Source organism: Oncorhynchus tshawytscha, linkage group LG22 (genome assembly GCF_018296145.1).
Source record: "Oncorhynchus tshawytscha isolate Ot180627B linkage group LG22, Otsh_v2.0, whole genome shotgun sequence".
NCBI lineage: Eukaryota > Metazoa > Chordata > Actinopteri > Salmoniformes > Salmonidae > Oncorhynchus > Oncorhynchus tshawytscha.
The window spans coordinates 10,285,570-10,301,182 of NC_056450.1; the positions used below are offsets into that span (position 1 = coordinate 10,285,570).

The following is a 15,613-nucleotide window of genomic DNA, read 5'->3' on the forward strand; positions in this document are numbered from 1 at the left end:
TGCTGATGTTTACTGACACCTATGGAAGCCAATTCCCACCACCATTTTTTAATTTCAATACTATCTAAAAATGCCAAAATACTAAGTCAAAATTTCGACATACTATCTCTAAATTTCGACATGCTAGGTCAGAATTTCAAGATACTAAGTCCAAATTTTGAGATACCAACTTGAATTTTGAAAATAGTAGAACATAGGATATGTTTCTTCATTTGTAGCATTATGTGGCAATTTCCATCTATCCACGCTGCAGAGATCAGTACAGCAAGGCCACCGGCTGTGGCGAGCTGGAATTTTCCCCAACACTTTTGATTCAGTTTAATAAAAAAATATTGACACAAAAGCGTTGAAAAGAGGGAAAAGTACTATTGTTTAGACTGATTTGCCTCATGATTTGTCAACTTGTGCACAATTCATCTGTGCTTCAGTCTGATCAACTGTAGCTTACTGATAACAACCACAGTTGCAGGTAGCCTAGAGACGCCTATGCACGCTGATCCCCTCTGACCAAGGGAAAAGAAGAGGTAACGTCATTTACTTCTAGCCTAAGCTATGTAATGCATTTATAGCCTAAGCTATGTAATGTATGTATAGCCATTTGTGTTAAGAGAAAATGTGAGTGTGATCAAATTTGGTTTGCATTCAAACTTCAGGTGGCCTGGCTACCTAGACCTTATCAATTCAAAATTATTGACTGGAATTAATCAACACAATAGTGATGACATTTTTATTTATTTTATTTAACTAGGCAAGTCAGTTAAGAACAAATTCTCATTTACAATGACGGCCTACCCAGATGACGCTGGGCCAACTGTGCGCCGCCCTATGGGACTCCCAATCACAGCCGGTTGTGATACAGCCTGGAATCGAACCAGGATCTGTAGTGACGCCTCTAACACTGAGATGCAGTGCCTTAGACCACTGTGCAAGTAACTTTTTAATTACAGATGCAAAGGCCTACACGATGCAACCCTGCAGAAAGCAAACTCAGCCCTCTTAGTTCTATTGTCCATTCGCAGTTGTTGTCAATAACTATTATTATTTAAAAATAAAAAAAATCTTGTCCCAGAAAAAAAACGTTTTACAGCTGATTTATTACTTTGTTATACCCTTCAACTTGGGTCTGAAGTTTTACCTGGTTAGGTTAGCCCAGTGGTCCTCAAACCTCTCCTCGGGGAACCCCAGAGGTTTCACACAGAACTTGTTCACCTGATTCAGAGAGCGCTCTTCACAGACAAATCCCAATTTCAACTGTATCGGGCAGATGGCAGACAGCGTGTATGGCGTTTGTGAGCAAGCGGTTTGCTGATGTCAACGTTGTGAACAGAGTGCCCCATGGTGGCGGTGGGGTTATATGGGCAGGCATAAGCTACGGACCACAAACACAATTGCATTTTATCTATGGCAATTTGAATGCCCTGAGATACCGTGACGAGATCCTAAGGCCCATTCAGCACGATAATAATGGCGCAAGGATCTGTACACAATTCCTGGAAGCTGAAAATGTCACAGACATGTCACCACCCATTGAGCTAGAGCTGAGCGATATATCAAATTAATTCAAATGTATGTTTTTTTTGCGCAATATTCCAATTGCCTGTATCGCAAGAATGCAGGTTTTGTGTCCGCTTATTCTCATGTTGTATTTTTGGTCTTGTCTCCTTCGCTCCTCTGTGTGCACCTTCCTATTTACACCAGAGATCAATATAATGACGAGATTCACGTCTCCGCCCTAGCAATGGGAGTCATTGTCCCAAATGCGGGAAGGCTGTGACAACCTGTCTCACCCTGATCTTTTTCACCTGTCTTGTGCTTGTCTCCACCCCCCACCAGGTGTCTCCAATTTTCCCCATTATCCTCTGTGTATTTATACCTGCGTTTTCTGTTTGTCTGTTGCCAGTTCGTCTTGTCTTGCCAAGTTTTACCAGCGCTTTTTGCAGTTTTCCAGTCTTTGTAGTTTCTGTTTTCTAGTCCTCCTCGTTCTGATTATTCTGCCTGCCCTGACCCTGAGCCTGCCGTCCTGTACCTGTCGGACTCTGATCTGGTTGCAAACCTCTTTTTGTCCTTGACCTGCCCTTTGCCTGCTCCCCGTGTTATAATAAATTATCTGAGAACTGAATCATCTACCTCCTGTGTCTGTATCTGGGTCATATCCTGAGTCGTGAGAGTACGAACTGTCCATGACTTGCCCAGCAGAATCCTACCAGCCCGCAACGCTGTCTGCCTACAAGGAGCCACCATTGGAAGACACGAGGAGCTACTTCAGAACCTTATGGAAGGACTCCATACCTTGGCGGAATGCCATGACCAGGGTTTCAACTCAGTGCTGGAGCAATTCCGCGGGTTATCTACTAAGCAGCAAGCCACTACAGTAACTCCCCGCTACCAGTGGCGCTACTCCCCAATCTAGCCCGGCTTCCAGAGAACCCTGCTTACCTCCTCCGGAGTGCTACGTTGGAGATCCAGGATCCTGCCTGGTGTTTGTCTCCCAGTGTTCTCTCATCTTTGAGCTGGAGCCCTCTTCGTTTCCCTCATATCGCTCGAGAATAGCATACTTGATGACGCTGATGTCTGGGAGGGCTCTCGCCTGGGCTACGGCAGTGTGGGAGCAACAATCCACCATTTGCCTCAGTCTGGAGGAATTTGTGGCAGAGGTTAGAAAGGTGTTCGATTCTCTGTTGTCCGGGAGAGAGGCTGCTCGTAAGCATCTGCGCCAAGACTCCCATAGTGTGGCAGACTATGCAGTATTTTTTCGCACTTTGGCCGCTGAGAATGCCTGGAACCCGTAAGCTCTTTTCGGCACGTTCCTGAATGGATTATCAGAGGTAGTCAAAGACGAGCTCGCAGCCCGGGAGCTTCCCATGGACCTCGACTCTCTCATAGCCTTGACTGCAATAGTCTGCTCCCTGTCACACTCGCTCGTCCAAGGTGCCAACCTCACCTCAGAGGAATCCCGGAAGTACCCGGGAGAATCCGATGTCACCCGAGTTCCCACGGGAATCACCGAGGGCTATTGACTCGCTTCCTCCGGAGCCCATGCAACTGGCAGGGCCAGATTTTCTCCTGCTGAACACTTATGCAGACTGAACACCGAGAGCTGTCTGTATTGTGGAACTGCAGGACATTACATATCTACCTGTCCATTAAAAGACCAGGGTCATCAAGCAGGTATGAGTACGCTGGTGAGCCGTACAGGAAGTTTCCCTTCTTCCATTACTCGCACCCCTCTCCATGCTATTTTGTTGTGGGGTGACCAGTCCAAATCTCTCCGGGTGCTCATTGACTCTGGGGCCGACGAGAGCTTTTTGTTAAATCAGAAAAATGTGAATTCCATCTCCTTCCTAGGGTATGTCATTGCTGCTGGAAATATTCAGCTGGACTCTGACAGGGTGAGAGTGGTGATGGATTGGCCTCAACTCACATCCAGAGTACAACTGCAACATTTCCTGTGGTTTGTTCATTTCTACCGCCGCTTCATCCGGGGTTACAGCACCCTGGCTTCCCCCCTCTCAGCACTCACCTCTCCCAAAGTTCCATTCACGTGGTCTCCAGCAGCTGACTGGGTGTTCTCGGACCTCAAGCATTGGTTTATTACAGCTCCCATTTTAACCCATCCGGACCCGTCCCATCAGCTTGCCTCAGACTTCAGAGTGGGGGCTGTTCTGTCCCAGCCTTTTGCCAATGACCAAAAGTTGCATCCCTGCGTTTTCCTTTCCCATCGTCTTCACCCCGAAGAGATGAACTATGATGTGGGAAATCGAGAACTACTCGCGGCCAAGATGGTGTTGGAGGAGTGGAGGCACTGGTTAGAGGGGGTGGAACATCCATTCGTAGTGTGGACTGATCACAAGAACCTGGAATATCTCCGCACTGCCTCAACTCTAGGCAAGCTTGATGGGCCCTGCTTTTCACTCGGTTCAATTCACGATTTCCTACCGCCCGGGGTCCAAGAATGTGAAGCAGTCTCATGCTTCTCTAGCCCAGCTGCTACACCGTCGGACCCCGAGACCATCCTCCCTACCTCTTGTCTCATATATCCCTGGACTTCGTCACTGGTCTCCCTCCATCAGATGGCAACACCACGATCCTTACAGTGGTGTATAGGTTTTCCAAAGTTTCCCATTTCATTCCCCTTCCGAAGTTACCCTCAGCCAGGGAGATGGCGCAACTCATGGTGCAGCACATCTTCCATGGACTTCCGGTGGACATTGTCTGCGATCGTGGTCCTCAGTTTCTGGAAGGCGTTCTGCACCCTCATTGGGTGGAGACGGCTCTTCGGCCAGCCTGCCCTGGAATCTGGTTTTCACCTTTCCCCCCTGGCCTAACTGGGCCAGTCGGGCGAGGACCTGAGGAGACGGCTCTTGGCCCAGATGTTCGTCCGCCTCGTCTCCTCGTCTCCTCGGCTCTTTCAAGATCACCTCCAAGTATCGGCAACAGGCGGACCGCCACCGGACCCCTGCTACCCACTACCGTCTTGGGCAGAGGGTATGGCTGCCCACTTGGGATCTACCCCTCCAGATGGAGTCCCGTAAACCTTCCCCCCCGTTTTATTGGCCCTTTCCCCATCTCAAACATTCTTAGCCCCTCTGCTGTTTATCTTCTGTTGCCCCACACCCTCTGTATACATCCCACCTTTCATGTGTCTAGGATTAAACCTCTATCTCCTGTTTCTTGCCATTCTGTCCCTGATTGTGTCACGTTCTGACCTTTATTTCCTTTGTTTTGTATTCATTATTTAGTATGGTCAGGGCGTGAGTTGGGGTGGGCAGTCTATGTTTGATTTTCTATGATTTGGGGATTTCTATGTTTCGGCCTAGTATGGTTCTCAATCAGAGGCAGGTGTCATTAGTTGTCTCTGATTGAGAATCATACTTAGGTGGCCTGGGTTGCACTGTTTGTTTGTGGGTGATTGTCTATGTTAGTTGCTTGTGTCAGCACAGTCCTTATGATAGCTTCACGGTCTTTATTTGTTTATTGTTTTTGTATTCAGTGTTCAGTTCTTTCTTTAATTAAACATTCATCATGAACACATACCACGCCGCATTTTGGTCCTCTGATCCTTCTCGCCTTTCCTCTTCAGATGAAGAGGAGGAAGATCGTGACAGATTGACGCTGCCCTGTATTACTGACCCTCCAGCCTCTCACGCCAACAAAGATGATAGACCACATCTTCCTCTCTAACAATGCAGTTTCAACTCGCTATTTGTATTTAAGATTTGGTCCAACAGAATCGGTCATATGGACACAAACACATTGAGACATAATTTTACTGTAATAGAGGATACGTTCACTTTTCTAACAATACTCTTTTTATGTCTCAACTACTCAAATTGCACGCCGAGCAGACACTACTGAGAGTGTCAATGAACATTGATTCTGGAAAATGAATGCTCAGTTTGTCACACACAGCATTGGGGTACCACCTAATTCATTGTTATACTAGCTGTCTAGTCTGTGTTTGATAAATGTGCAACAAGCTTAAAACACAATTATTTAAGGAACTGGCAATTCATTCTGAGAAATAAGGTAGCCCACTTGATTTCAACATACGGACAGGCTAATATGCTTTTCAAACAGTTGGAGACAGACAGAACGGTATGTTCATAACAATTAAATGGTTCAACCTTGTTAGCATGCAAATACTGTAGATCCAAATCAGCTAAACTGTAAATATAAAGATTAGCCAGCTAATCACTAGCAAAAAAATGCATTTTTATATACAGACTTGAAAGCCAGATCATTTTTATTATCATTTTGATAGAATAATTAAATTATTAGTGGGTGTTATATATAGCATAGGTATTACTTCACAAGTCCTGAATTCATTAGATTATTGCTGACTGTTTAAATTGCAGTGTATTTGATCTTTAATTGTACAACCATGCTCATTTTAGGTAAAAAACATTTTTTAAATAGAGATAGACAGTGCATTCAGAAAGTATTCAGACCCCTTGACCTTTTCCACATTTTGTTACGTTACAGCCTTATTCTAAAATGGATTCAATAGTTTTTTCCCCTCATCAATCTACACACAATGACCCATAATGACAAAACAAAAAATGTTTTTTTAGAAAAGTTTGCAAATCTAAAAAAAATCATAAATATCACATTTACATAAGTATTCAGACCCTTTACTCAGTACTTTGTTGAAGAACCTTTGGCAGCGATTACAGCCTCCAGTCTTCTTGGGTATGACGTCACAAGCTTGGACCAACTGTATTTAGGGAGTTTCTCCCATTCTTCTCTACAGATCCTCTCAAGCTCTGTCAAGTTGGATGGGGAACGTCACTGCACAGCTATTTTCATGTCTCTCCAGAGATGTTCGATTGGGTTCAAGTCCGGGCTCTGTCTGGGCTACTCAAGGACATTCAGAGACTTGTCCCGAAGCCACTACTGTGTTTTCTTGGCTGTGTGCTTAGGGTTGTTGTCCTGTTGGAAGGTGAACCTTCGCCCCAGTCTGAGGTCCTGAGCGCTTTGGAGTAGGTTTTCATCAAGGATACTGAATGGCGCCGGCTGCCGTGTTAGGGGCTCTTAATCAATTGTGCTATTGCGTGGTTTTTTTCACGTTATTTCCAACTTATTCTGTACATAATGTTTCTGCCACCGTCTCTTATGACTGAAAAAGCTTCTGGATATCAGGACAGTGTTTACTCACCGCGTACTGGACGATGATTTTTTCTTTAACGAGTCGGACGCGAAGAATTGACTTCAGACACCCGACAAGGGCAACATCCCCGTCATTCGCAGGAGAAAGAGACGGAGATATCGGGGACGTAGGTCGGGGTGCCTTGTAAGGATCTGACGGCGAGTGAGTGATCTGCCTCTACCCTCAGTCCTATTAGCCAACATACAATCATTGGACACCAAAATAGACGAGCTACGATCACAAATATCCTACCAACAGGACATAAAAAACTGTAATATCTTATGTTTCAGAGTCGTGGCTGAACGACGACATGGATAAAATACAGCTGGCAGGGTTTGCGCTGCATCGGCAAGATAGAACTGCTGTCTCCGGTAAGACAAGGGGTGGCGGTCTGTGTATATTTGTAAACAACAGCTGGTGTATGAAATCTAATATTAAGGAAGTCTCAAAGTTTTATTCAACTGAGGTAGAGTATCTAATGATAAACTGTAGGCCACACTATTTGCCAAGAGAGTTTTTATCAATATTTTTCGTAGCTGTCTATTTACCACCACAAACCGATGCTGGCACTAAGTCCACATTCAATGAGCTGTATAAGGCCATAAGCAAAAAGGAAAACGCTCATCCAGAGGCGGCACTCCTAGTGGCCAGGAATTTTAATGCAGGGAAACTTAAATCCATTTTCCCTAATTTCTATCAGCATTTTAAATGTGCAACCAGAGGAAATTAAACTCTAGACCACCTTTACTCCACACATAGAGATGCATACAAAGCTCTCCCTCGCTGTCCGTATGGCCAACCTGACCATAATTATATCCTCCTGATTTCTGCTTACAAGCAAAAACTAAATCAGGAAGCACCAGTGACTCGGTCAATAAAGAAGTGGTCAGATGACACAGATGCTAAACTACAGGACTGTTTTGCTTGCACAGACTGGAATATGTTCCCGGGATTCTTCCTATGACATTGAGGAGTACACCACATCAGTCACTGGATTCATCAATAAGTGCATCGATGACGTCGTCCCCACTCTCACCGTAAGTACATACCACAACCAGAAGCCATGGATTATAGGCAACATCCGCACTGAGCTAAAGGGTAGAGCTGCCACCATCAAGGAGCGGAACTATAACCCGGACGCTTATAAGAAATCCAGCTATACCCTCAGATGAACTATCAAACAGGCAAAGAGTCAATACAGGACTAAGATTGAATCACACTACACCGGCTCCGACGTTGTCGTACGAGGGAAGCACAGCCTAGGGCTGGGAAGTACAGCTGCGAGCTGCCCAGTGAAACAAGCCTACCAGACAAGCTAAATAGCTTCTATGCTCACTTCGAGGCAAGCAACACTGAAGCATGCATGAGAGCATCAGCTGTTCCGGACGACTGTGTAATCACGCTCTCCGCAGCCGATGTGAGTAAGATCTTTAAATAGTTCAACATTTACAAGGCTGCAGGGCCAGACGGATTACCAGGATGTGTACTCTGAGCATGCGCTGACCAACTGGCAAGTGTCTTCACTGACATTTTCAACCTGTTCCTGACTGAGTCTGTAATACCAACATATTTCAAGCAGACCACCATAGTCCCTGTGCCCAAGAACACTAAGGTAACCTGCCTAAATGACTACCGACCTGTAGCATTCACGTCTGTAGCCATGAAGTGCTTTGAAAGGCTGGTCATGGCTCACATCAACACCATTATCCCAGAAACCCTACACCCACTCCAATTTGCATACTGCCCCAACAGATCCACAGATGATGCAATCTCTATTGCATTCCACACGGCCCTTCCCACCTGGGCAAAAGGAACACCTATGTGAGAACGCTATTCATTGACTATAGCTCAGCGTTCAACACCATAGTGCCCTCCAAGCTCATCACTAAGCTAAGGACCCTAGGACTAAACACCTCCCTCTGCAACTGGATCCTGGACTTCTTGATGGACCACATCCAGGTGGAAAGGGTAGGTAACAACACATCTTCCATGTTGATCCTCAGCACAGGGACCCTTAGGGGTGTGTGCTCAGTCCCCTCCTGTAATCCCTGTTCACCCATGACTGAATGGCCAGGCACGACTCCAACACCATCATTAAATTTGCTGACAACACAACAGCGGTAGCCTGATCACTGACAACAATGAGACAGCCTATATGGAGGTCAGAGACCTGGCCGTGTGGTGCCAGGATAACAACCTCTCCCTCAACGTGATCAAGACAAAGGAGATGATTGTGGACTACAGGAAAAGGAGGACCGATCACATCCCCATTCTCATCGACGGGGCTGTAGTGGAGCAGGTTGAGAGCTTCAAGTTCCTTGGTGTCCACATCACCAGCAAACTATCATGGCCCAAACACACCAAGACAGTTGTGAAGAGGGCGCGACAAAGCCATTTCCCCCACAGGAGACTGAAAAGATTTGGCATGGGTCCTCAGATCCTCAAAAGGTTTTACAGCTGCATCATCGAGAGTATCCTGACTGGTTGCATCACTGCCTGGTATGGCAACTACTTGGCCTCCGACCGCAAGGCACAACTTTGGGTAGTGCTGGCCAGTACATCACTGGGGCCAAGCTTCCTGCCATCCAGGACCTCTATACCAGGCGGTGTCAGAGGAAGGCCCTAAAAATTGTGAAAGACTCCAGCCACCCTAGTCATAGACTGTTCTCTCTGCTACCGCACGGCAAGCGGTACCAGAGCTCCAAGTCTCGGTTGAAAAGGCTTCTTCTAACAGCTTCTACCCCACGCCATAAGACTCTTGAACAGCTAATAAAATGGCTACCCAGACTATTTGCATTGTCCCCCTCAACCCCCTTATTTTAAGATGCTGCTACTCTCTGGTTATTATTTATTCATAGTCACTTTAACTCTACCTGTATGTACATATTACCTCAATTACCTTGACTAATCTGTGCCTCCTCACATTGACTCTGTACAGATACCCCCCGTAAATAGCCTCGCTACTGTCATTTTACTGTTGCTCTTTAACTTTTTTTATTTTTTTTATTTTTTACTTGTCTATTTTATACTTAACACTGCATTGTTGGTTAAGGGCTTGTAAGTAAGCATTTCACTGTAAGGTCTACTACACCTGTTGTATTTGGCACATGTGACAAATAAAATTGGATTTGATTTGACCTCTCTGTACTTTGCTCCGTTCATCTTTCCCTCAATCCTGACTAGTTTCCCAGTCCCTGCCTCTGAAAAACATCCCCAAAGAATGATGCTGCCACCCCCATGCTTCACCGTAGGGATGGTGCCAGGTTTCCTCCAGACTTGACATTTGGCATCCAGGCCAAAGTGTTCAATCTTAGTTTCATCAGAACAGAGAATCTTGTTTCTCATGGTCTGAGAGTCCTTTATGTGCCTTTTGGCAAACTCCAAACGGGCTGTCATGTGCCTTTTACTGAGGAGTGGCTTCCGTCTGGCCAATCTACCATTAAGGCCTGATTGGTGGAGTCCTGCAGAGTTGGTTGTCCTTCTGGAAGGTTTTCCCATCTCCACAGAGGAACTCTGGAGCTCTGTCAGAGTTACCATCGGGTTCCTGGTCACCTCCTTGACCAAGGCCCTTCTCCCCCAATTGCTTGGCTGGTTGGCCAGCTATAGAAAAAGTATCAAACTTCTTCCATTTAAGAATGATGGAGGCCACTGTCTTCTTGGGGTCCTTCAATGCTGCAGAATCGGTTTGTACTCTTCCCCAGATCTGTGCCTCGACACAATCCTGTCTCGGAGCTCTACAGACAATTCCTCCTTTCTGCTCTTACATGCACTGTCAACTGTGGGCCTTATATAGACAGGTGTGTGCCTTTCCAAATCACGTCCAATCAATTGAATTTGCAAAAAAAATCCTAAAAACCTGTTCTCGCCTTGTCATTATGGGGTGTAGATTGATGAGGGAAAAAAATATTTAATCCATTTTAGAATAAGGCTGTAACGTACCAACATGTGGAAAAAGTCAAGGGGTCTGAATACTTTCCCGAATGCACTGTACATTGTGAATCGGCCATAAGTATGAAAGAAATGTAGATATGATTTTTAGGCCATATCACCCAGCCCTACATTGAGCATGTTTGGGATGCTCTGGATCTAAGAATACGACGGCATGTTCCAGGTCCCGCCAATATTTGCACAGCCATTGAACAGGAGTGGGACAATATTCCACAGGCCGCAATCAACAACCTGATCAACTCTATGCGAAAGAGATGTGTTGCGCTGATGTGTTGCGCTGCATGAGCCAAATGGTGGTCCCACCAGATGCATATCTGTATTCCTAGTCATGTGAAATCCATAGATTAGGGCCAAATGGATATATTTCAATGGACTGATTTCCTGTATATTAACTGTAACTCAGTAAAATCTTTGAAAAGGTTGCATGTTATGTTGCGTTTATATTTTTGTTCATATTCAGTGGGTGTTCATATTCAGTGGGTGTTCACATTCAGTGGGTGTTCACATTCAGTGGGTGTTCACATTCAGCGGGTGTTCATATTCAGCGGGTGTTCATATTCAGCGGGTGTTCATATTCAGCGGGTGTTCATATTCAGCGGGTGTTCATATTCAGCGGGTGTTCATATTCAGCGGGTGTTCACATTCAGCGGGTGTTCACATTCAGCGGGTGTTCACATTCAGCGGGTGATCATATTCAGCGGGTGACTAAATGAATCAGTTATTCATGCTTGAACTGCATTCACCCATCTGCCTTAATGTACGTCATGGAATTTTGGTCAAATAGAAGCTATTTTTAAAACTATTGAATTATCAATGACTTAGCCATCTCTTAACCAATCCCTTAGGTTTTCCTCAAACTAAGTTAAGAGCTGTCCCATGGGCCTACACATCGTGTTATTATGGTTCATGGGAATGGGAATAGGTTTTTCAAAAGGTTTTCCCAATTTCCAGAATGATGAAGCAAAGTTGTTCGGCATGAAGAAAGACGCCTACACGCAAAGTGGGCTCCAGTTTTTGTGTATCAAATTATCTATCTATTTTTTTAAATGCTTGAGTTATTTGACCATGTCAAGGAAAAAATAAGAAAAAGAATTCAGACAATAACAATAACTTTGAACCCCTAATGAATACTCATTGTAACTCAGCTGCAGCCTACCTTCTGCATGTCCTCTCTGTTGGCGGTGTGGCTGATGATGCTGTCAGTGTGGTGGCTGCTGAACGGTCTGGAAGTCTTACAGTCAAAGGAGAGGCGTCTCTGAGCCACACTGATGCCACTGAAGTCCTTCCCATCCACCCTACAGTCACACCAGATAACGGAATTGGTTTATTAAAGGAAAGGCAACACAAAACAACTGATATTTTCACCTAAGCACAAAATTGACTTTTTACAAAATCAGATCAATCTTAACTGGCTTATACATAGAATCCAACAGTGCTTGCTTCTATCATTTCCTCACCTGTTCAGTAACTGCTGCATGAAATTGTCTGAGCGCGCTCCCCTGTACATAACAGCCAGCTGGCCCTGTGATTGGTCCATCACCACCTCACAGGAGTGACCCCTCCCAGAGCGGTCTATCCCAACCCCCTCGACCCCGTTCATGTAGGCTCTCTCCTCCTCCAGAGCTCTCCTCAGACCCTCCGCCTTCTCCATCAGCATAGAGATATTCAGGCTCTCCACCCCCACCCCATCTCCTTTAGACTTAGACCCCGCCATCTTGGAAGGGATGTTCAGCCTCCACTCTCCACCCTTCTTTTCGTCTTTGACTTTAGGGGGTATGTCTGGTTTGCGGCTCAGAGCTGGGAGTTTGCTCTTCTTCAGGCCGAACCAGCTTGCGATGCCATTGGAGCCTTTCTGTTTCACCTCGGTGACCTGTTCAAAGTGTTTATTTATCAAATTGATGACAGCAAACACTCTGAAATACTTGATAATATCAAATTACGACTCAACACTACAACACAGTTAGAGAAAACAACCATCAATACCTGTCCTCTGTCTCGGTCCTGCTCTGCCAGTTTCAGCATGTTCTCCTCAATACCCTTCATCACCTTCTCTTCCATGGCTGACGTCGGGCCGGGGGTGGGGCCGGGGACAATAGGGACAAGGTGCCTCTCCTCCTCCTGCTGCGTGCCTGACGTTGGCCTTGGGGGAGGAAAGCTGTCTCCGTGCGCCGTGGTGTTTCTCTTCCTGTTTGCGTTGAGCTTGCTCCTGTCCTCGGACTTGGATGAGTAGCGTGGCGTCAGCGCCGGGGCATCCAGAGTGGGTTTCCCAGCTCCACCTCTACTGACAGCTGAGGGTGAGGGAGCCGGGGCCTGGCAGGGTTTAGACGGGGACTTAGGCAGGACTTTGTTGGGGCTGCTGCTGCTCTGAGGGATACAGGGTGCAGGTTGTTTACCCTGGTAAGACAGGTTCAGAGAAGCTGGGCATTTCACGTTGTGTGGAACCATGGGAGAGTCCGTGTTTGGGGATGGGAGGCCCAGTTTACCTTTGGGGCTGTCTGTATTAGTCACACCCACTCTGGATGAGAGCGTCTCCAGCTCTGCCTTAGCGACTGAAGAGCCAGAGAGAAGAGACTTAGCTGCTGGATCATAGGACTGACAAGCACCAGGGAACATCAAAGCAACACTACCAAGAATACCTTTAGGCTTACCATCCAAAGAGTCTGTATATTTTGAGTGCCTCTGCTCCTCTAAATTATGATCCACAGGCCTCTCTGCTGTCTTACTCCTGTCATCGTTAAAAGTGACTATACTCTCATCACTATGAGGGTCTGGCTTGTCTACTGGCAGCAGCACATTGACTTGTAAATCCTCAGAGCTCCTCAGCTTGCCAAGTGCAGCCAACCTGTCTTTGAATGTGTGACTAGACTCGGCTGGCTGCCTCCCTGGCCCTGCTACCCGAGAAGGCCTCTTGGGAATGGATGAGGGATCATGTCTCTTGGCTGGGAGAGCTGGAGGCTGGGACTGGGAGAGATCAGAGTTCTGCATGGTGGTTTCTCTAGTGTCCTGGTCCTGCGATCCTCTGTCTTTCATGCTGGCGTAGTGAGCAGGGCTCCCCTGAAACTGAGCTGCTCTGAGGGCAGAGGGGTTGGGCAGACTGTGGTGGCCGTGCCAGACTGGGCTCTCTGTGTTCACATCCTGATCGGACGAGGATGAAGAAGATGAGGAAGATGAGGAGGAGGAGGAGTCCGAGGCAGGGGAGAAATGCTGCAGCTGGAGACTACGGACATTCTCTTTCTGTAGTAGTGGATTCACTAGCTTCCTGTCACTATCTGTGTTGGTATGAGAGGAAGATGATGTGTTTACGTTCTCTGGGACTAAGGATTCTTCCAGCTGAGCCGAGGTGGAGAGTTCCAAAACATTCTCATAGTACGGGACCTTCTGAGGAGAGGCCCTGGGTGTCTGTGATGTGCCAGGGGCCAGTGGCTTGGGGACCACACAGCTTGCCTTGGGGACCGAGAGGCTGCTGTAGCAAAGTTCCTTGGCTGGAGGGGAGCTGGCATCCTCAGGCTGTGGCGGGGAGGTGGGGGCTGAGGCTGAGTGTGTGGTGGCTGGGTAGGACTCTGACCTAGCGGGTGGAGGAGGGTGCCTGGTCCTCTCTGTGGTGGTGGCTCTGCGTGAGGGGACGGGGGAGTGGTACACCTCATAGTTATTGGTACGGCAGGGGATCTTGGAGGTGCGGGTGAGCTGTGGGCTCAGACGGATAGGACTGGCCGCTGCCTGGGTCCTCTCTGCCATCGTGGGGATCTTTATAAACTTTAGGATCCTGGACGGGGAGTTGATCGCAGCAGCTTTGACGTCGATGAGGCAGGAGGAGGGGATGGGGCTGAAGGCCACATTGGCTCTCCCTGAGAGAGCTCCCTCCTCTGCTGGGCCACTGTCTTTCTCTGGAATAACTACATCACTCAAAACATTATCACTGTCATTGGAGGAGAGGAGAAACCCATTGGTTTCCAGCTCACAGTATGCAATCTGAGGGTTGTCCTTCACTCCAGGGACAGGCAGCTGGGAGGTAAACAAACTACTGCTGTCTTCAGATTTTCCTTTAAGACATTCCTCTTCATCTGTGCCCTGGACCTGCCCTGTCTTTATCGCTGCCTCTGGGCACCGATTGGCTGGACTAGTCTGATCTACGCTTGTGACTGACAAGTAAGAGTTGGGACCCGCTGGTTGCTGGTGGTCATTCATTGTCTGGTGTTTCTCCACTGATGTGCTCTTGATGTGGAACTCACTTAGAGCAGCTGCGGTGGGTGTGCCTTTGACGTGGTTCGGCGTTGAATTAGGCTTCGGAGTGCAAATATGGTTACATTTGACCGGACTGTCTGTGCTCCTCTTGCAGTGAGTAGGACATAACCGCCCTTCACCATCGACACACTGTTGGTGTTGCGTGCTGTCAGAGTCTGAGCAGGAGCAGCGGCAGCGTGCCTGGTGCTTCTGACACAGGTCTCCAGCAGCCAGCACAGCCTCCGTGGACATCAGAACCTGGCTGTAGTCACAGAAGGAAACGCTGCCTGCCGAGGGGTGGAACTTGAGGGGGTCGGTCTCCTCCATCTTGCGGAGGACCTCCAGGATGTGTGCTTTCTTCTTGAAGAATGGGGACAGGGCATCCATGGATGCGGCTGGGCCTCGGGGGGGAGTCGCTGGGGCCTGTGGCAGTGTGCGGTGGAACCCATTTCCCTGTCGAGAGAAATATTGTCAGGTTGTTATTATAGGTGTGAACGTGTTCTCAATAACTAAATTGGTTAAACAAAGGTTATAAACAAGATTCAAATAATTTCTTTCAATATCACTTCCACCAGACTGCAGCCTTATACTGTGTATGAAATATCGACAGAACAAACCACTGTTGGCATAAGTGAAGGAAATCAGTTTAACAGAGAAAGTCCAGGTCTCTTGAATACAATAGAGAAATAGAAAGGATATCCATTTCACATGAGAAACCATAGACCCAACAGTATACGTCATTACTGCTGCCGTAACCCAGACAGTGTTTATCCCCATAGGAGTCTACAGCCATGTCTC

General features: G+C 47.1%; 1 protein-coding gene across 2 annotated transcripts in view; it reads right to left on the reverse strand.

The window, feature by feature from the left end:
* nckap5l (NCK-associated protein 5-like) overlaps positions 1 to 15,613 on the reverse strand; it is a 55,222-nt gene that overhangs the window by 7,321 nt on the left and 32,288 nt on the right. For both annotated transcript variants that reach the window (XM_024384035.2, XM_024384034.2), the window contains exons 7-9: positions 12,578 to 15,268; positions 12,052 to 12,464; positions 11,751 to 11,889 (exon numbers count right to left, since the gene is read on the reverse strand). In XM_024384035.2, the coding sequence (XP_024239803.1) occupies positions 11,751 to 11,889; positions 12,052 to 12,464; positions 12,578 to 15,268 (3,243 nt within the window). The remainder of the gene's footprint in view (positions 1 to 11,750; positions 11,890 to 12,051; positions 12,465 to 12,577; positions 15,269 to 15,613) is intronic.